This window comes from Somniosus microcephalus, chromosome 11 (assembly GCF_052327205.1).
Source record: "Somniosus microcephalus isolate GS21.2 chromosome 11, FLI_Smic_1.0, whole genome shotgun sequence".
Taxonomy (NCBI): domain Eukaryota; kingdom Metazoa; phylum Chordata; class Chondrichthyes; order Squaliformes; family Somniosidae; genus Somniosus; species Somniosus microcephalus.
The window spans coordinates 94,593,381-94,616,080 of NC_140997.1; the positions used below are offsets into that span (position 1 = coordinate 94,593,381).

At 45.5% G+C, this 22,700-nt stretch overlaps 1 protein-coding gene across 2 annotated transcripts in view; it reads left to right on the plus strand.

Moving 5' to 3' along the window:
• The window catches only part of LOC147110772 (otoancorin-like), an 87,797-nt gene extending 72,084 nt beyond the window's left edge, over positions 1-15,713 (plus strand). For both annotated transcript variants that reach the window (XM_086001083.1, XM_086001082.1), the window contains 4 exons: positions 1,958-2,094; positions 6,169-6,266; positions 7,965-8,130; positions 14,176-15,713. In XM_086001083.1, the coding sequence (XP_085857209.1) occupies positions 1,958-2,094; positions 6,169-6,266; positions 7,965-8,130; positions 14,176-14,246 (472 nt within the window). In that variant the 3' untranslated portion in view covers positions 14,247-15,713. The remainder of the gene's footprint in view (positions 1-1,957; positions 2,095-6,168; positions 6,267-7,964; positions 8,131-14,175) is intronic.
• Positions 15,714-22,700: the final 6,987 nt, after the last annotated feature.

The window sequence follows — 22,700 nt, forward strand, 5'->3', positions numbered from 1 at the left end:
ATTCTAAGATTCTATGTGGAATATTATAATCTGATTCAGGCAATTTCACAGGATAATTTTCACAAGAGCCAGGTTAATGTAAAATTATGGATTTTGATTTTGCATCTGGCCACTTTTGACCTTTGGCTATTATGTCATGCAAAAAATATTTGAGATGGTTACATTTTCACAACAAACGGGCAGCTGTGAAATCTTTGAAAATAAGGGCCATGTGGGAATTTACAGTGTGTATACGTAATGATATAATTTGTGTGCGATTATTATCTGTCTATCTCCAGAAACAGCGGCAAGAAAAGTCCCTTTTGGTTTTTTGGTTGGCTTCCTCTTGATTTTACATTTTTATTAAATGACCCTGGGACCCTCCACTCTGCCTAGTTGCTTTGCGAGCATTCAGGATCAAACATGCAGTGTGGGGCTGGTGACACGTGTAGCTCAGACCGGGTAGGGGTGGCAGGTTCCCTTCCCCGCAGGATGTTTGTGAACTACAGTCCTCACTGTTTAAAATGGGCAGTCGTTTATAGGAACAGGAGTAGGCCATTGAGCCCCTCGAGCCTGTTCCGCCAGTCAATGAGATCATGGCTGATTTGCGATCTAACTCCATATACCCGCCTTTGCCCCATATTACTTAATACCTCTGGTTAACGGAAATCTATCAATTTCAGATTTAAAATTAACAATTGATCTAGCATTAACTGCCATTTCCAGAAGAGAGTTCCAAACTTCTACCACCCTTTGTGTGTAGAAGTATTTTCTAATTTCACTCCTGAAATGTCTGGCTCTAATTTTTAGACTATGTCCCCTAGTCATAGAATCCCCAACCAGCGGAAATAGTTTCTCTCTATCTATCCTATCTGTTCCCCTTAATATCTTGAAAACTTTGATCAAATTTATATTGGACACCAAGGGATATCCATTATCCATTTGAATTAACATCAGTTTCAAAGTTGCCGGCTACAGCCCCTTAAGCGTCCGTTTATTTCAGACAGAAGCAGTCATACTTTACTCACTGGATTTTTCTTTGATTAAATCCACCTCCATATCCAGTCCTCTCTTTGTACTTTTCTGTACTATGGAGTGTTGCACTCTGATCCTCTTGCCCAATTCACATTCCCGCAGGTTTTGCACTGCTAGTCATTGGCACCGGAAAGGCCATGGCTTCTTTTCTGCAAGAGTCTTCCCAATTTTTGTTCCTCCAGCCTTCATTCGCTTTGCTGTGACGTGGGAAGAATTGCGTTGTCCAAATGGAGGACCTCCGATGTAATATAATGGCCGCTATAACACCTGAAGAAGCAAAAGTTGACATTTCCACATTTTTTTTTATCCGGACCTATCTAGTCAGACGCAGACATGAAAGCTTTGTGCCACCATCTGACGCGCTCCCGTTGAAGAGGCTGGAAATCAGGGGGATGTGGCTGACTCGTTACGGTGTGGGGGTGGGGGGGAAGAAAGAGAAAGGAGAATAAACGTTCCTCGGATGTTATGCTGGCCATCGCGGATAGCGGGCAAATCGTGTTCGCACGAATGCTAACTCTTTTAACTCTGTTAAAGTGCCCCCTTTTTAAAGGGGCTCCAGCAATAAACTAAATTATACCAAATTTTAAGGAAATTTAACAGATTAGATTCAAATGTGGCTCCGGGTGTCGGATGCCCTCCTGTGCCCACTGGTCACGGAATGCCTCGAGCGTGCCAGGGGCAACCGGCTGCCAACGTAGCCGCGGAAGAGCGGCAAGCAGTCGGGCCGAACAGCCCCCGCACCAATGCTATAAGCGGTGGGGACTGTAGTTGGATTTTTACACCAAAATTTGCCTATTGTTGTCATGCTCTGGTGCCTGCCTGCCAATGACAGAATTAAATTTTACAGCGTACCGCGGTGGGATTTGAACTCGTGACCTCTGCTTGGCTAGCCCCGTGCACTCCTGACTGTTGAATCACACTCCGACTGTTGTGTTGTCTGCAGTGCTGCGGCTGCAAGGATTGGTGAGATCGCCTGCAAAGTGGAGGTCCTCCAGGAATTGCTGAAGAAAGCGAGAAATGGTTTTGGAAATGTCGCCGATTGGTACAACTTCATTCTGCAGGAGGTTGGAACAGTAGCAGGTCAGAGATTTAGCAAACTGGTGAGGCTGTGACGGTGGAGAAAGACCACGAGAGGGAATAGCCTGGGGAATAAAGACCAATAGAAACAGGACTTAGGAATGTAAGAGGTCAAGGAATGGGGAAAAGGCCATTGACCCCATCAAGCCCACTTCCCTCCTCCATGTATAATTTGCTGTATGACAGACTCAATCCCTCCCACCTAATCTGAGGACGGCACCAACTCTAAGTGGGTAAAACTCTTAGACCTAGAAATTTGTCTCCGGCAATTGCACAAAATGGGCGGTATCGGGTCGGCTGCCCGCTCCACGCAACGCCTGAACTGATCTGATACCGCCCGTTTTGCATACCGCCCGAGACGGACGAATTTCTAGGCCCAAAATTCCTCCCGCCCCTTGGGTAATAAAGATCAATTGCAGTTTTTTTAATGGGATGGGATTAACTCAAGTTTTAAAAACAAAAACTGAAATTGTGCAAAATGATGGAGAAAATGAAAAACGCGAAATTGGTACGCAAGAAAACCTGAAATGAGGCGACGAAAGCATTGAACTGAAGGAAGAACGGAGCTGAGGAACAGGAAGAGGTGAATAACTCCAGGGTCATACTGAGTTACACAGAACAGGAATCTTTTGGGTTCAAACCCCAGTCTGCGCTGTGTTGGGTGGCAGTCGGAGGTGAGACAATTGGCCTCAGTGCCTCTGAGTTAAGGAAGGGAATTGATTGGTACAGTGGCTCCTACTGGAAAGAGAAACTTGGAGGCTGATGGTTAAGGATTGATAGAGCTTGACCTGGGGGCAAAATAGGGTGTGTGTGGGTATGGGTGTGGGCAGTGGGTGGTTGTAGGGGATGTATGTGGGTGGTGGTTGGTGTTTGTGTGAGTGGGTTAGGTTAGGGGTGGGTGTGGTGGTGGGTGTTGGCTGGGTGGGGGAGGAGAGAGAGAGATGCTAAATAGTTGGGAGAGAGTGGGAAAGAGGGAGCTCTTCATCTAATGGGAGTTCTTATGGAGCGATTCATTGTTTAACAGAAGAACATTTTATATGCTGATAATATGAAATGTCCACCAATCCTTTACTGAAATGTGAACTTGGGCTGTGGGTGACACTGGCAAGGCTGCATTTATTGCCCATCCCAAGTAACCTTGAGGGAGTGAGTCAACCATGTGTGGGATGGTGTTACGTGTAGGATAGACCGGTCCCCTTCCCTGACGGACACAAGTGAACCCGTTGAGTTATTACGACATCCCAGCAGCTTGCAATGGTTTGTTTCCTGGTGTGAGCCCCAAGCCCACAACTTTCCAGAATGACTGAAATGGATTACACAGCTTGCCAAGAGGAGTGGGCATGCAGTGGCAATGAGCTACAGAGATGATTAGTTCATTCAAGTAAGGATACTGTTAGGAAGGTGAATTTTTGTGATATTACAGACCAAGGCCGCAATCCTGTGCCTGTAGCCAAGAATGAATTCACACGCCAATAAACACTTGCAGATTTATTAACGGTGGAATGAACCTGAACATTGTGGTGTATGTAACTTGTTCCACCTTAAGAGAACTTAAACCTGTTCCACCTTAAGAGATGTACTACTTTCTCTGGCTGCTGTATACGGTAATACCGGTGGTGACCACACCGGTATATAAGTGCTGTGTAGTAATTTGCTGGGTAGTACAGCCCTAACCTCCGAATAGTAAAGACCTATTGAAAAGTTATTCTTGTAGTCTGTGTCAGTAATTGACCTTAAATATAACTGGAACACACAGACTTAACAAACCTACTCACAGCCAATGATGGAGATAACTGCGGTCATGGAGGATACGCACATCACAGCCAAGTCAGCCCTCCAGAAGCCCACCTTCTACATCTCCCAACTACTACAACAACAACAACTTGTATTTATAAAGCGCCTTTAACGTAGTAAAACGTCCCAAGGCGCTTCACAGGAGCGTTATCAAACAAAATTTGACACCAAGCCACATAAGGAGATATTAGGACAGGTGATCAAAAACTTGGTCAAAGAGGTAGGTTTTAAAAAGCGTCTTAAAGGAGGAGAGAGCGGCAGAGAGGTTTAAGGAGGGAATTCTAGAGCTTGGGGCCTTGGCAGCTGAAGGCACGGCCGCCAATGATGGAGCGATTGAAAATCGGGGATACGCAAGAGGCCAGAATTAGAGGAGCGCAGAGATCTCGGAGGGTGTAGGGCTGGAGGAAGTTACGGAGGTGAGCTAGGTTTTAACTCGCAGCACGCTGGTCTTGTTTTTAAGCTTGACTAAATGGCCATTTCACCCCCTCCGTGATTCTACTCCCACTCTCAACCTCCATTCTGACATCTCGAGTGGTACAGAAAACACCAAAAGAGCCCGGTCACCAACACAACAGCATCGAGTCTCCAGTTTAGAGTGATAAAGCAGATCTCAATGTAAACATGTGAAAGCCTGGCCTTACAAGCTTTGGCACAGACACACTGTCAATCTTTCAATTTTAGGTTTAACAACAGAACTTAATATAAACGAAACATAGTATAGGATATAATTCATTATTTCGTGTTCTTAACTATTACTTTTGGAAGTAATTTTAACCAACTCTCCAGACGGGCAAGTCCCAGGATTGGGGGACACTGGTTTTACAGCCCGCCCAGTATTGCTCTCGATTCACCTCAATGGAGAGTAAAATCAGGCAGCATTGTCCCCGATTCCATCAGTTTCCCAATGGGCAGGTTAGGTTAACATGATCCCTAAATTAATCTCTAACAACATCATGACAACAAAATGGTTGCTTGAAGTTTCTGCTAAATGCTTGTGTATCTGCGACAGCAATGGAACGTGACCCTGTTTCTGTGACCGCCCTCGGTGTGACGAGAAACCTGTTGCCACCAGCCAGGTACTGAGGGAGGCCACCAGCCAGGTACTGAGGGAGGCCACATTCGGAGATCTGGTCCTTGTGCATTGACGCAACAGTTGGCCAGATGGAAGGGAGCGTTGCCCATTTCATAAGAAATAGGAGCAGGAGTCGGCCATTCGGCCATTCAATAAGATTATGACTGATCTACCGCAACTCCACCTTCCCGAGTTATCCCTATATCCTTTGATTCCCTTAATATCCAAAAATCTATCGCTGTCTGCCTTGAATATACTCAACGACTGAGCCTCCACAGCCCTCTGGGGTAGAGAATTCCAAAGATTCACCACCCTCAGTGAAGAAATTTCTCCTCATCTCAGTCCGAAATGGCCGACCTCTTATTCTGAGACTGTGACCCCTGGTTCTAGATTCCCCAGCCAGGGGAAACATCCTCCCTGCATCTATCCTGTCAAGCCCTGTAAGAATTTTATTTCAAAATTGGTCACTTGAACTTCCAACTAACAAGACACTGGCCTGTGAAACAGCCACCCGAACCACGGCTCTTGGTAACAGGAAATTTAAAGCCAACGAGAAGCCTCCAAAATTGCTATTATTTTTAAAGAAAGAGTTTGGCCGTGGCTCAGTAGAAACATGCACCATCCCATGAGATACAGACCAGGATGGTTCCAGGTTTGATTTCAGTCTGATCTCAGACAGGCCAGCTGTGGGAACGGTACAGTGTCCACAGGGGGTGGGGGGTGGTGGAGGAGGAGAGAAATCAGTCCGGGTTCCTGCTCCTAATTACCATCGAGTGACACCCCCTCCCCCGTCCTCTGGCTAGAGAGTCGAACTGCATGTAACAGATGGGAATAGAATTGGACTCGGCTGTCATACTCTCCGTCACTGAGCTCAGAACAGTTCTTTGCTATCGCCAGCCAATCACTCAAACCAATACAAAGTATTACACAGTTTTTACAGCACAGAAACAGGCCCTTCGGCCCAACAGGTCCATGCCGGTGATGATGCTCCACACGAGCCTGTAGGAGGGGAAATTTACAATTGGTACTCGGGTAAACTCACTTTTGAAACAACTTGTTGTCCTCCAGCAGAAGAAGGTTTAATTAAAATGACCCGTTAATTAGAACCCAAAGTGGCTGAAATAAACTGAGCCCATTGAGAAAGGGGCCAGTGTTGGGTCATGCTCAGAGTTTAGGCTGCTCATTGTTTATTGTGCTTCTCCTCTTCACAGCTGGGATGAGCAAAGAGGAGATAAGGATCCTGAATGAAGACCTGATGCCATACTTTCAGCCGGAGGCAATAGCTGCTCTACCCAGTGATGTATTTAAAGTGAGTAGAGAAGGCACACCGAGCTCTTCCTAAATCCTAACCCGACTGTGAGCAGCGTACGGTATCGGATCAAGACCGTTATTATTTTCAGCCTGAAGTTTTTCTTTGATTTTAGCGATGCAGAGGATTCTTTGAAATTTGAATGCAAAATTGGTTATTTTTGATGCTCTCCCACTCTCTGAGTGATCTAATGAGTTACAGCTAGCAGTGGGGAAGTGTCTTCACTCTGTTACTGGACATAGCCATACGCTTCACTTCAGACACTTGTAGCAGATGAACAACATAAAATGCCTCATTGAGTGGGGAAGTTGCTGGCTACACACTGGTTTCTTAAAACGTCCATAAATGTTAGCAAAACAAGAACTGATTTTGGTTGGGATGTATTTTCCAAAATCTGGCTCCAATTTACATTACGAGAGATCATAAAACTGTCTTTTTAATTTATTCTCGGGATATGGGCGTCGCTGGCAAGGCCAGTATTTTTTCCCCATCCCTAGCTGCCCTTGAGAAGGTGGTGGTGAGCCGCCTTCTTGAACCGCTGCAGTCTATGTGGTGAAGGTACTCCCACAGTGCTGTTAGGGAGGGAGTTCCAGGAGTTTGACCCAGTGACAATGAAGGATCGGTGATATATTTCCAAGTCAGGATGGTGTGTGACTTGGAGGGAAACTTGGAGGTGGTGGTGTTCCCATGTGCCTGCTGCCCTTGTCCTTCTAGGTGGAAACAGTCACAGGTTTGGGAGGTGCTGCCGAAGAAGCCTTGGCAAGTTGCTGCAGTGCATCTTGTAGATGGTACACACTGCAGCCACGGTACGCCGGTGGTGGAAGGAGTGAATGTTTAAGGTGGTGGATGGGGTGCCAATGAAGCGGGCTGCTTTGTCCCGGATGGTGTCGAGCTTCTTGAGTGTTGTTGGAGCTGCACTCATCCAGGCAAGTGGAGAGTATTCCATTACACTCCTGACTTGTGCCTTGTAGATGGTGGAAAGGCTGCCAAACATAAAATGATGAATCGCTGCAGCGATTCATTCAGTGTGCGGGGGAAGACCGACGACTCCCTCCACACATACCCAAAGTAGCGACTCAAATTTTGGGGGAATTGCAAATGCAAAGGAAGATCCTATTACATTGTGGCTCCCAGGAGCATCAACAAAACAATCCAACGTTAGTGGAGTAGAAAAAGAAAGATTTGCATTTCTATAGCGCCTTACCCAAACTCCGGACGTCTCAAAGCGCTTTACAGCCAATGAAGTATTTTCGAAGTGTAGTCGCTGTTGTAATGTGGGAAACACGGTAGCCAATTTGTGCACAGCAAGCTCCCACAAACAGCAATGAGATAATGACCAGATCATCTGTTTTAGTGATGTGTGTTGGGGGATAAATATTGGCCCAGGACACCAGGGATAATGCTCCTTCTCTACTTCGAAATAGTGCTGTGGAATCTTCATTTCCACCTGAGAGAGCAGACGGGGCCTCGGTTTAACATCTCATCCAAAAGACGGCACCTCCGTCAGTGCAGCACTCCCTCGTCACTGCACTGGGCGTGTCAGCCTGGATTATGTGCTCAAGTCTCTGGAGTGGGATGTAAACCCACAACCATCTGACTCCAAAGCAAGTGTGCTACCAACTGAGCCACAGCTGAGTATCACAAGGAATGGTGGATTCACGATCGATAGACGGGTAATTTGTGTGTTTTTTTTTGTAGGAGCTCTCTCCGAAGCAGCTAGCAAACCTCGGGCCTGAGAATGCAGCCGTTGTCACAGAGTCCCAGAAAGCTGCACTGAGCCCGGAACAGAGTTCCAGCCTGCGAGCAGCAGCAGATGGAGCCAATTTAAATGAGATGCTTCCCTCTACTTGTCCAGTCACAGATAGTGAGTGTTATAACTCTTTCTGTGCCGAGCTGTAAATGTCCTATTGTGTATACATCTGATACCTGTGGTTACAAAACAGGGATTCGTCATTAAACTTAATTTCCAAAACTCTGCTGCCCATATCCTAACTCGCACTGAGTCCCATTCACCCATCGCCCCTGTGCTCGCTGACCTACATTGGCTCCTGGGCCAACAGCGCCTCGATTTTAAAATTTTCACCCTTGTGTTCAAATCCCTCCATGGCCTTGTCCCTCCCTATCTCTGTAACCTCCTCCAGCCCTACAACCCTCTGAGATCTCTGCACTCCTCCAATTCTGGCCTCTTGCGCATCCCCAATTTTCATCGCTCCACCATTGGCGGCCATGCCTTCAGCCTTCAAGGCCCTAAGCTCTGGAATTCCTTCGCTCTGGAATTCCCTCTCCGCCTCGCTACCTCTCTCCTCCTTTTAAGATGCTCCTTAAAACCTACTATTATGTCCGTGTGTAATTGAGACACGGACTGCAGGAGTTGGTTACAACAGGTCTTTACTGAGTGGAGACAAACTGGAACTACTATGCAAAGTTACTACACAGGCTTATATACAGGGGTGGTCACTACTGGTACTGCAGTATACAGGGGCTGCAGAATATAGTTCCTTCTGCAAAGTACATACACTACAATTCCTCCCCTTTTAGCGAAACAGTACATAACATTCGATTAATAATTAAATAACATATTTACAATCACAGTTGCTAGATACATTAGCTGAAGTTAAGCAATTATAAGTTCAGTCTTTGAGGAGGCTTCTTGATTCTGTCTGGATAACGCCTCTTTGGGGTATCAGGTTCTTCTGGCAAAGTTGATTCGGGATCAACGTCGTTGTTTGGTTCGTCTGCTTCCAATATCACTGATTCTGAGGTAGATGCAATTGGTACTTCGGTTTCATCACCAGGTGTATCGGATCGTGGTGTGGAATTGACGTTTTTCAGTGACTCTAGAATCTGGTCAGCATGGCGTCTTACAATGCTCTCTCCAACATCCACGGTATACATTAGGGGTCCTTGCTGTGTGCAGATCGTTCCTGGCTGCCATTTCTCTGTGCGGTAGTCCCGGGCCAAAACTGGTTGACCTATCTTAAAACTCCTGGTCGGTCTTTCATTCATATTCTGAAACTGCCTGTTCTCCACATCTCTTCTGATGTTTGGCTTAACCAAATCCAAGCGGCATCGTAGTCTTCGATTGAAGAACATCATGGCTGGAGTTTGGTTGGTAACCGCATGTGTTGCATTCCGGTAGGCAAACAAGAAGTTATCCACCTTGTGTTGTAGGGGTATGTCTTCATTACACATTGCCTTGATAGCCGCCTTGAATGTTTGAACGAACCTCTCAGCCAATCCATTGGTGGCTGGATGATATGGGACGGATGTGTAATGCTTAACACCATTGTTCTTTAAGAACCTCCGGAACTCTTCAGACACACAAACTGTGGTCCATTGTCGGAGCAAATCTGTTCAGGCAGCCCATTTCTGGCGAATATGGTTCGTAAGACTGTGATAGTTTTTTCTGTGGTGGTTGAGGACATTTTTATTACCTCTGGCCACTTTGAATGTGCATCCACCGCAATTAAAAACATCGAGTCCATAAATGGACCAGCAAAATCAATGTGCACCCTTTGCCATGGAGATGATGGCCACTCCCATGGATGTAGAGGGGCTTGTTGGTGGGGCGTTTTGGACCTTCTGGCATCCTGTACAGCTCTTGGTCATCTCTTCGATTTCTCTATCGATTCCCGGCCACCACACAAACGCTCTGGCTAAGTTCTTCATTTTTACCCCTCCCAGATGACCCTCATGAAGCTCATTGAGCACTCTATCCTTCAATTTGGGTGGAATTACTACTCTGGATCCACACATCAAGGTTCCTCTGCACACTGACAGCTGTTCTCTTCTCGGCGAGAATGCTGGCAACAGTGGTTCGCCATGTGCTGGCCATCCCTTCACCGTTAAATCATAGACCCAGGAGAGTGTCAGGTCATTTCGTGTTTCCTTTTCTATGTTTGCATTCGTCACAGGTAGACATTCGACTATGGTCGAGTGGAATATCTCCACAGGATCCACTGCCAGTGCTTCTTCCACCGTCGGCAACGGTAGGCGCGACAATCCATCAGCATTCCCATGCTGTTTAGTTCCTTTGTACTCGATGTCATATTGGTGTGCTCCTAGGAAAAGGGACCACCTCTGTAGCCGTTGTGCTGTCATTATCGGGACGCCCGTCTGAGGGTTGAAAATGGAGACAAGAGGTTGATGATCAGTTAGTAGAGTAAATTTCTGACCGTGCAGGTAGTGATTGAACTTCTTCACCCCCCACACCAGGCTGAGGGCCTCTCTGTCAATCTGGGCGTAGTTACGCTCGGCTGAAGTTAACGAGCGTAACGCAAAAGCTATCGGCCTCTCTGAACCATCAAGGAATTTATGTGACAGTACCACTCCAATGCCGTAGGGAGACGCATCACATGCCAGTCTTATCGGTAGTGATGGGTTGTAGTGAGCCAATACTTCTCTTGAAGTGATTAGGTCTTTACTCTTCTGAAAGGCCCGCTTACATTCGTCGCTCCATTTCCATGCTACTCCAGTTTGTAGTAGGGCGTTCAGTGGGTGCAGAATTGTGGACAAATTCGGCAAAAACTTATGGTAGTAATTCACCAATCCGAGGAATGACCTCAGTTGCGAGACATTTTCAGGCGCTGGAGCCTTAACCACCGCTTCAATTTTGTCAGGGGACTTATGTAACCCCGCTTCATCAATCACGTGGCCACAATACGATATCTGTTTCTTAAAAAACTCGCACTTGGGGCGATTGGCTCATAGCCCATGTTCTCTCAGTCTAGTGAGCACCTGCTCTAGGTTGGCAAGGTGTTCACTGTCATCTTCACCTGTCACTAGGATGTCGTCCAAGTAACACTGAGTCCCCGGAATCCCTTGCAGGACTTGTTCCATCGCTCTTTGCCATATCGTCGGAGCTGATGCTACTCCGAATACCAGTCGATTATACTGGTAAAGACCTTTGTGAGTGTTTATTGTGAGATACTTCCTAGAGGATTCTTCAACCTCCATCTGCAAATATGCTTGTGCTAGGTCAATTTTTGTAAAACGCTTCCCTCCAGATAGTGAGGCGAAAATATCTTCTATCCTCGGGAGAGGATATTCTACTGTGTGAAGGACTGGGTTCACTGTCACCTTGAAGTTCCCACAGATGCGAACCTTCCTTGGCTCCTCAGACTTATTGTTTAACGTTTTCTTCATGACGGGAACGATGGGTGTCGCCCACTCGCTCCAGTCTACCTTGGATAACATGCCTGCATTCTCCAGCTCTGCCTCGACGGCTGGGCGAATTGCATACGGTACCGGTCTTGCTTTGAAAAACTTGGGAATTGCATTCTCTTCTATTTTTATCGAGGCGGTTACGCCTTTAAGAGTTCCCAGTTCTTGTTGAAATACCTCTTTGGCGTTAGCTAAGATTTTTGACAATCGTCCAGGTGTGACGTCGTCATCCTTTTTACCAGCCACTGTCAGTGCCTGAATGGAGTGCCAGTCTAAACTTATCTTTCTGATCCATTCAGGTCCCAATAACGGTGGTCCACCATCTTGTAGTATGTACAGATACAATTTCTGTATTTCCTCGCCGTTGTATTCAACAAGCACCCTTATTTTCCCTCTGGGGTATACTTTCTGCCCCGTATACGTCTTCAAGACAATGGATGTCTCTTTCAAGGGTATGTGTGAGAATAGCCGCTCGTAGTCTCGTCGATTCATGACGGTCAGGGCTGATCCTGTATCCAATTCCATTTTGACTTGGGACCCTGCTATCGTGGTTCGGTGATCCTCTTTTGCGATTACGTTGTGAAGTTTGAGACAGCTTAGTCTCTTGTTCCCGGATTCACTATCGCTCTTCTGGTCTTCGGAACTACTGTCCGTCATCTTTTGTACTTTCCTGTACTGTTCCTTAGTAGCCTTTTTGTTGTCGTTAGTCTTCTTCCCAGACCTGCAAACTCGTGCAATGTGTCCCATCTTTCCGCATTGCCTGCATATTTTGTCCTTGGACCAGCAGTCCTTCTGGTCATGGGTTGTTCTGCCACAGCGATAACATTTTTCAAATCCCCGTGTCATTTTGTGGGTGCCGTATTCCTGTGGCTTTTGCTGTATTTCCGCAGCTCCCCTTGCTGCTTCGTACGATACTGCCGCGCTGAAAGCCTTATCTAGCGTCAGCTCTTTCTCTGAGAGTAACCTCTTCTGGGTTCCTTCACTCAGGAGTCCACAGACAAATTTGTCCCGTAGAGTATCTGTCAGTCCTGCTCTGAACTGGCAGTGCTTTGATAGCTTGCGTAGTTCCGTAAGGTAATCAGCATTGCTCTCATCTTTATGCTGATTTCTCCTGTGGAATTTAAATCTTTCTGCTATCAGCAGCGGTGTAGGATTTAGGTGTTCCTGTAGGATATCAACAATTTCGTTAAAACTCTTCGCCATCGGTTTGGCTGGAGTGATCAGGTTCCGCAATAGGCCGTACGTTCTTGCGCCCATTAAGTTTAGTAGTACCGATGCCTTTTTCTCATCGGCTACTTCGTTTGCCTTGCAATACACTTCGACTCTATTGCATTATTGAAGGCAGTGATATTGCCAGTCTTCGGCATCTTGGAAATCTAAGATGGCGCCTCCCGCGCTTTGCCTTCTTCCCCGATTTAACAAAATGGCGCCTCCCGCGCTTTCCGTCTTCAGCGCTGTTGCTGGCATTTTATGCCTTGATGGCGACGCCCTATGGTCTTCGCGCACTTTCCCCCCCCCCCCCCGCGCTGCTGCTAACGCCACTCTCCGCGGTTCCCGTGGCAAACTGCAGCTCCTCGTGGCTTTCTGCGCTTCTAATTTCTTTTATTTTCCCGTCATCAGAGCAACCCTACGGGACACTTTCCTCCCTCTTCTCGGGTCTGTACGCTGCCCGGCTTCGTAGCACTCTCTCTCTCTTCCCGACGATGCTGCTCGGCCCCGTTGAAAAGCCACCCGATCGAGCTCTAGCCCGCCGCAGCCCAGGAAGGATCAGTGTACTACCTGCCACCAGCCCGATTAGCTGGAACACCATAGACAGGATAACCAAGCCCCGCTCTCGACAGCCTCTCCTGCAAATCTTCAACTCCGATGAATCAGAGGCGGTTGCCCACGGTCGACGCCCGTTTCTTCTGTTTGTTTTTTTTTCTTTCTTCCTTCTGGCCTCGACCTCTAACAACTTCGCTTCAGGGATGGATCCCCATGAGGTGGTGCAGAACTGTAGGTAAGTTCGGATCTGCTCGTCGCCAGTATTATGTCCATGTGTAATTGAGACACGGACTGCAGGAGTTGGTTACAACAGGTCTTTACTGAGTGGAGACAAACTGGAACTACTATGCAAAGTTACTACACAGGCTTATATACAGGGGTGGTCACTACTGGTACTGCAGTATACAGGGGCTGCAGAATATAGTTCCTTCTGCAAAGTACATACACTACACCTACCTCTTTGGCCAAGCTTTTGGTCCCCTGTCCTAATGTTTCTTTCTTTGGCTCAGTGTCAGTATTTGAATGGTTATGCTCCTGTGAAGAGCCTTGGGATGTTTTACTGTGAAAAAGGTGCTATATAAATGTAGGTTGTTGTTGAAACCTCCATCAACAGATAAAAGTTTTACACAGTGAGTTGTTGTGATCTGGAACGCATTGCCTGAAAGGGCGATGGAAGCAGATTCAATAGTAACTTTCAAGAGGAAATTGGATAAATACTTGAATGAGGAAAGAGCAGGGGGAGTGGGACTAATTGGATAGCTCATTCAAAGAACCAGCACAGGTACGATGGGCCGAATGGCCTCCTTCTGTGCTGTAAGATTCTATGATTATTAAATATGAATTACTTTTGGAGATTAAAAGAAACATCACAAAATGCTGGAACTGTGAAATAAATGTTCGGTAAGATACGTTTCTGTGTTGCACTGATTAATGTGCCTTCCATTTCTAATACTTCCTTTGTGTTAATTACATTTCTTAACAGGTTCGACTTTCCGTGGTGGAAATTGCCTCTTGCTTTGGGCTGCCTGTACCATCCTGTATTTTATTGCCTGAGGACCAGTCTACTGACGAGGACCAGTGTTCCAACACACAATATTTGTACATTGTAATCCTTTAACGGTGTAGATACAAGTGTGAATGTATCGCTGCTAAACTGTAAAGTGAAAGGCTAAAGAATTTTTGGAGAGCTGAATAAGCATTCATGTTATGTTTTAAGATCACAAATGCCGACCATCTCTTGATTGGTTCCCATCGTTGTGTTAATTTGTCACTGCATTATGCTCCTACTGAACTGAACCTTCTAACAGGAGCAGATTGCAGCCTAGCTAGGGGCCTAGGAAGGTTTTTATTTGTACTCTGGATGTGGGCCATGCTAGCCATGTGTTGCTTATCCCTAGTTGCTTTGAGGGCATTCAAAGTCAACCACATAATCTAGTGCTGGCGTCATGTGTAGGGTTTGGCAGGTTCCCTCGCTAAAGGACATTAGTGAACCAGTTGGTTTTTTTAATGACAAACTGGCAGATTTCATGGTCGTTTTCTGGTGCCAGTGTACAAACGACCAGATTTAAGAAGACATAAGAAATAGGAGCAGGAGTAGGCCATTTAGCCCCTCGAGCCTGCTCCGCCATTCAATAAGATCATGGCTGATCTTCGACCTCATCTCCACTTTCCTGCACTATCCCCATATCCCTTGATTCCCTTAATATTCAAAAATCTATCGATCTCTGTCTTGAATATATTCAACGACTGAGTCTCCACAGCCCTCTGGGGTAGAGAATTCCAAAGATTCACAACCCTCTGAGTGAAGAAATTTCTCCTCATCTCAGTCCTAAATGGCCGACCCCTTATTCTGAGACTGTGACCCCTGGTTCTAGACTCCCCAGCCAGGGGAAACATCCTCCCTGCATCTACCCTGTCAAGCTCTCTCAATGTTATACGTTTCAATGAAATCACCTCTCATTCTTCTAAACTCTAGAGAATATAGGCCTAGTCTACTCAATCTCTCCTCATAGGACAATCCCCCCATCCCAGGAACCAGTCTGGTGAACCTTCATTGCACTCCCTCTATGGCAAGTATATCCTTCCTTGGGTAAGGAGACCAAAACTATACACAATACTCCAGGTGTGGTCTCACCAGGGCCCTATATAATTGCAGTAAGACTTCTTTACTCTTATACTCCAATCCTCTTGTAATAAACATACCATTTGCTTTCCTAATTGCTTGCTGTACCTGCATGTTAACTTTCAGTGATTCGTGTACAAGGACACCCAGGTCCCTCTGAACACCAACGTTTCCCAATCTCTCACCATTTAAAAAATACTCTGCTTTTCTATTTTTCCTACCAAAGTGGATAACTTCACATTTCTCCACATTATATTCCATTTGCCATGTTCTTGCCTACTCACTTAGCCTGTTTATATCCCCTTGAAGCCTCTTTGCACCCTCCTCACAACTTACATTTATTAAAACAAAAAGAAAATACTGCAGATGCTGGAAATCTGAAATAAAAACAAAATGCTGGAGATACTCAGCAGGTCAGGCAGCATCTGTGAAGAGAGAAACAGAGTTAACGTTTCAGGTCGATGACTCTGTTTCTCTCTTCACAGATGCTGCCTGACCTGCTGAGTATCTCCAGCACTTTCTGTTTTTATTACATTTATTAAATGCAGTTTCACAACGTGCCCTCATGAGATTTGACCTGATGAACTCTGGGTTGCTGGATTGTGCGATAGGAACCTTGTAAGCTCAAAGTAGAGAAATCATATCAACTGACAGGTCGAATGAGATATTGTGGCCAACACGCCCCTGTAGGAGGAAGAACTTGCAGTTCTATTGCACCGTGTGTAACCTCAGGATGTTCCCAAGCACTGAACAGCCAATGAAGTACTTTTTGAACTGTTGTAATGTAGGCAACACGGCAGCCAATTTGCACACAGCAAGGTCCCACAAACAGCAATGTGATAATGACCAGATAATCTGTTTTAGTGATGTTGATTGAGGGATAAATATTAACCAGAACACCGGGGATAACTCTCCTCTTTTTCGAAAAGTACCATGGGATCTTATACATCCACCTGAGAGAGCAGACAGCGCCTCAGTTTAGCATCTCATCCACAAGGCAGCACCTCCAACAGTACTGCACTGTTAGCCGAGATTATGTGCTCACGTCTCTGGAGTGGGGCTTGAACCCGCGACCTTCTGACTCAGAGGCGAGAGTGCCACCCACTGAGCCAAGCCTGACACATTTCTGGGCAGTCATATTGCCTAACATTAGATATTGGAAGGATAAACACAAAATGTGGAGAACCTAGCTCCCCTTTTGTGCTCCTGCCAAATGACCCAGTTCTCTGTGTCCTGATTTCCTGTTTACATTGTGGGACAATTGGAGACCATACCCAAACAAACTATACATTCAAGATCTGCACGTTATTTTTTGCCCCTCTACTTACCATGACTGTAGTGTATGTACCCGTCTACCTTTAAGGGAACTATTGAATGTAACCGTTCACCTTTAAGGGAACTACTTTAGGTGTGGCACTATTTGTTTGGCTTCTGTATACTGTAATACCGATAGTGACCACACCAGTATATAAGTGTTGTAGCAGGATTTCTGGGGCAGATTCGCCCGGACCTTCGAATAGTAAAGACCTGTTTTGTTTGTTACTTCTGAAGTCTGTGTATTTATTAACTGCACAAACCACAGACTTTACAATGACTGACACAGGAAGGTGCAAGACCGCTACTGGGTCGGGGAGGGCATGAGTGGTCATTGGGAAATGGTATCCCTGTTTCCTTCTTCCCTTCCCCATTCCACCCACCCCTAATGATCAGTTTCAAAAACACTTGAGTCGGCAGTTTTCCAAAGTGAGCAGACGCTGATTCAGCTGCAAATCCCACAGAATTCAACATTCAAGTATCTATTAGGCAGGACATCAGGTTGGGGCTGGGCTCTGATCTTCCATTAACAACAACTTGCATTTATATAGCACCTTTAACGTAAAATGTCCCAAGGCACTTCACGGGTGATTATCGGGCAAAATTTGACACCGAGGAGATATTAGGACAGGTGACCAAAAGCTTGGTCAAAGGGGTAGGTTTTAAGGAGCATCTTAAAGGAGGAGAGAGAGACGGAGAGGTTTAGGGAGGGAATTCCAGAGCTTGAGGCCCAGGCAGCTGAAGGCACGGCCGCCAATGGTGGAACGATGAAAATCGGGGATGCACAAGAGGCCAGAATAGGAGGAACACAGAGATTTTGGAGTGTTGTAGAGCTGGATGATAGTTTTAGCAATAAAATATATAATTGCATTGGCAAAAAATTCAAATAATCACAAGGTCACAAACCTTTGGTTGTTCAGTTTTATATTTTATTGTCCAGTAGCTCTCCCTTGTGTACCCCAAGTGATAATTTGGATTTCCCGTATTAATATGGATGTATATTTTTGTGTTAAATTGCACATGGGGAGGAGTGAGTTAGGCACCCAATCTGTCACCTCAGTGAATCCCACATAGACTAATATTTTGAATGTTTTGTTGACCATGAAGTCCTACATAGAATGGTTTTTGGGCAGCTTCAAGCCAGTTGCTGCTAGGCATAGGCATACCTGGACAAACTGCCCATAATGTCACTCAGCGAGGCCGCAGGATGGATGGTCTGGGGAAAAGTCAAGATCTTGCGACTTCCAATGGAGGAAGCACTTTCTGCAGAACTGCCTTCTGTTCCCTACTGAGGGATGAACACACAGTGACCTCAAAATGGGTGTACTTTCTACTTACTGATGCAGCTTTAAGAATGTGATGGACGACACTGATTTGAGAGGTTTTTTAAAAAAAAACTCCATGTGGAAATCTGAACGTTTGCAAAAGACATGAATGGATTCTACATTTGGAGCCTCCAGCTCTTCAATTTGCATTTTCTGTCCTGTTTGTAAATGGTCATTAGCTTGTCGCTGCTGAAAATGTGTGATGGCATGTAAATCATGGGATGTAAATATAGATTAACATTCACTTTGCATTTGTTCTGCTCTTGTACTGACTGAACTGAAGATTTGCTGTTCTTGGATTTACACAAGTGGCATTGAACCTCCATGTGTAAAATATATGTCAATTATCAGCCTAGATTATCTGCTCAAGTCTCTGGTGTGGGACTCTGAACACACAACCTGTTTCAGAGGGGAGAGTGTTACCAACTGAGCCAAGGCTGACACTACCAGAGGCCATGCCCACACTGCAGATCCTGTTTCAAGTGGATGAATATTGGTATCAGTGGCGGGGGGCGGGAAAGTTGCAAGATCCAACAAGGGACCAAACTATCAAATTTGGTTGTTCTGGCCATCACAAATGTGGTCCACTGTAAAAAATGGGTAATCTGGCTGACGGCTCATATTTACATCCTGCGCTTGCTCTGTGCTACCCCAGAAATTCACAAAAATAAGCACTTTTTTATTAATGAAGTGAATAGAAAAGCAGAATATTTTTTAAAAGGTGGGAGATTAGTAAATGTTGGTATGTAGAGGGATTTGGGTGTCCTTGTACAGGAATCACTGAAAATTAACATGCAGGTACAGCAAGCAATTAGCAAAGCAAATGGTATGTTGGCCTTTATTACAAGAGGATTTGGGTATAAGAATAAAGACATCTTACTGGAATTATATAGGGCCCTGGTGAGACCACACCTGGAGTATTGTGTACAGTTTTGGTCTCCTTACCTAAGGAAGGATATACTTGCCATAGAGGGAGTGCAACAAAGGTTCACCAGACTGATTCCTGGGATGGGGGATTGTCCTTTGAGGAGAGATTGAGTAGACTAGGCCTATATTCTCTAGAGCTTAGAAGAATGAGAGGTGATTTCATTGAAACGTATAACATTCTGAGAGAGCTTGACAGGGTAGATGCAGGGAGGATATTTCACCTGGCTGGGGAGTTTAGAACCAGGGGTCACAGTCTCAGAATAAGGGGTCGGCCATTTTTGACTGAGATGAGAAATTTCTTCACGCGGAGGGTGGTGAATCTTTGGAATTCTCTACCCCAGAGGGCTGTGGAGGCTCAGTTGATGAGTATATTCAAGGCTGAGATTGATAGATTTTGGGGTACTAAGGGAATCAGGGGATATGGGGATAGTGCAGGAAAGTGGAGTTGATGTAAGAGTTCAACCATGATCTTATTGAATGGCGGAGCAGGCTCGAGGGGATGTATGGCCTACTCCTATTTCTTATATTCTTTATCCCAAAGTGCTTTACAACAAATAAAGTACTTGTTTTGATTTGTAGTCACTGTTGCAATGTAGGAAAACACATCTCAATACTTACATGTCAGAATTTCAATCAGCCCACAAGGGGTTGATGTATTCTTTTCAGAAAGCTGCCTTTTTCACCATCTCTGAATGTTACAGTTCCTTTGGACAAATCAGCTGAACTTTTTCTTCGCTTGGTACAGTCCCTAGGTCTTTTGAGGTGAGTTGCTACACATGGGCTTTCAGAAAGCATTGTGTGGGTGTGTCCATGCCAGAACTAAAGACTAGCAGTCACCTCTGGGATGGATGTATATCCCATGGACCTTCTTAGACACTTATTTTGAAGCAATTGAGCATATAAAAAGATTCACTCCTTGGTAAAACAAATAGATAATGGCTTGTAACTTCCTTCATATATTCCACTCTAGACTGGTCTTTGCACATAGACCGTAACAGGAACAACATCTCTATCGGTCAGGCTGCATATATTAACATTTCAAACTTGCTAACTTGGCCATCGAAGTTGGTTTCATAGAATCATAGAATGGTTACAGCACGGAAGAAGGCCATTCGGCCCATCAAGCCCATGCCAACTCTCAGCCAGTCCCACTCCCCCGCCCTTTCCCCGTAGCCCTGCAGATTTCTTTCCTTCAGATACTTATCCAACTCCATTTTAAAAGCTGTGATTGAGTCTGCCTCCACCACCCTTTCAGGCAGTGCATTCCAGATCGTAACCACTCGCTGCGTAAAAAAGTTTTTCTTACGTCGCCTTTGGTTCTTTTGCCAATCACCTTAAATCTGTGTCCTCTGGTTCTCAACCCTTCTGCCAATGGGAACAGTTTCTCTCTATTTACTCTGTCCAGACGGCTAACTTAACGGACTTTCTGAACAAAAGGTCTTTGCTTTTTTTGCGGCCTTATTGCTCTTTGTCTTCCAGTTTGTATCTAGCTAAAACATTTTGGACCCTAGCAATTTGAAATTATGTAAAATAAAGATGGAAACTGCTATTTTATCACACTTCCTATAACTGGAGTTAAGTTCACCTGCCTCTTGGGTCTGATTCCCCTCCCCCCACCTTTTTTACATAACCAGACCACATGATCCTCCAGTCCTGAGGGATTGTCCCTGACTGCAGCAAGCTATTGAAAACATCAATCAAGGGTTCACAGATGACTTCCCCATTCCCTTAAGTAATCTAGGATAAATAGAATCCAGTCCTGTGGGACTATCGATCTGAAGTCCATTAACCTTGGTTAACATCATGTTGTACGTGACTTCTAATTTAATCTAAACTGCAATCCTAAAAAACTCTTTACAGGTTCAAAATATCTACTTAACTCATTAGCCGCCTCTTTATCCTAGTTAATAATCTATCCTACGTATCTTTTATTGAATACTAAATCCAATTCCCCTCTATTCCCAGCAAGTTGAGTCTGGAAAAAGTAATGAATGGTTTAATTACTCTACTTGACCTGGCTGCCCCATGTTAGACCACCTACAAGAGAAATATTTGCAATGCCCAATAATAATGGCCCTACTCTCCTTTAATAATTTACTTATGACGCTCTCTATCCTCTTCAGTGTTTTGTCCTGGTGGCTTAAAACAGATAGCAGTTATTGACCTGGGTCTTGTCCTTGGCTTCCACTGTATCCAAACCATTTCCACTGATCCCTCTTAATGATCCAACACCTATCTCTCAATTCATATTTTCCAAATAGAACTACACCTCTCCATTTTCTACCTAATCCCTCTAAAATATTTTATAACCCTTTAATTGCATTTGTACTCCAATATTACATGGAATTACATAGAATATACGGCACAGAAACAGGCCATTCGACCCAAACAGTCTGTGCCGTTGTTTATGCTCCACTCGAGCCTCCTCCCATTCTTCCTCATCTAACTATCAATATGGGAACGGTAGCACAGTGGTTATGTTACTGTACTAGTAGTCCAGAGGCCTGGACTAATAATCCGGAGAAGTGAGTTCAAATGGCAGCTGTGGAATTTAAATTCAATTAAATAAATCTGGAATGAAAAATCTAGTGTCAGTAATGGTGACTATGGAAACTATCGGATTGTCGTGAAAACCCATCTGGTTCACTAATGTCCTTCAGGGAAGGAAATCTGCTGACCTTACCCGATCTGGCCTATATGTGACTCCAGACCCACAGCAATGTGGTTGACTCTTAACTGCCCTCTGAAATAGCCTAGCGAGCCACTCAGTTGTAACAAACTGCTACAAGAAACAATAAGAATAATAAAACTGGACGGACCACCCAGCATTGACCTCGACACTGGCTTTGGACACAACAACGGCACACCCAGCCCAGTTGACCCTGCAAAGTCCTCCTCACTAACATCTGGGGACTTGTGCCAAAATTGGGAGAGCTGTCCCACAGACTAGTCAAGCAACAGCCTGACATAGTCATACTCACAGAATCATATATATCACCTTTCAGCCAATGTCCCAGAATCCACCTTCACCACCACCAGCAGGACAGACCCACCAGAGGGACAGTGGTATACAGTTAGGAGGGAGTGGCCCTGGGAGTTTGCAACACTGACTTCGGACCCCGTGAAGTCTTAAGGTCAAGCATAGGCAAGGAAACCTCCTGCTGACTACCACCTACCGCCCTCCCTCAATCAGTACTCCACCACTTGGAAGAAGCAATTAAGGTAGCAAGGACACAGAATGTAATCTGGGTGGGGGACTTCAATGTCCATCACCAAGAGTGGCTCGGTAGCACCACTACTGTCCTGAAGACCACCAGTCTGGCAGCTATGCCCTTCAGGGCTTGGCCAGCTTGGTGGTGAGAGAACCAACACAAGGGAAAAACCTACTTATCCTCACCAATCTACCTGTCGCAGATGCATCTGTCCATGACAGTATTGGTAGCAGTGACCACTGCACAGTCCTTGCGGAGACGAAATCCCATCTTCACACTGAGGACACCCTCCATCATGTTGTGTGGCACTACCACCGTGCTAAATGGGATAGATTCAGAACAGATCTAGCAGCTCAAAACTGGGCATCCATGAGGCGCTGTGGGCCATCAGCAGCAGCAGAATTGTATTCACACAATCTGTAACCTCATGACCCGGCATATTCCTCACTCTGCCATTAACATCAAGCCAGGCGAACAGCCCTGATTCAATGAGGAATGTAGAAGAGCATGCCAGGAGCAGCACCAGGCATACCTAAAAATGAGGTTCCAACCTGGGGAAGCTGCAATACAGGACTACATGCATGCTAAGCAACATGCTATAGACAGA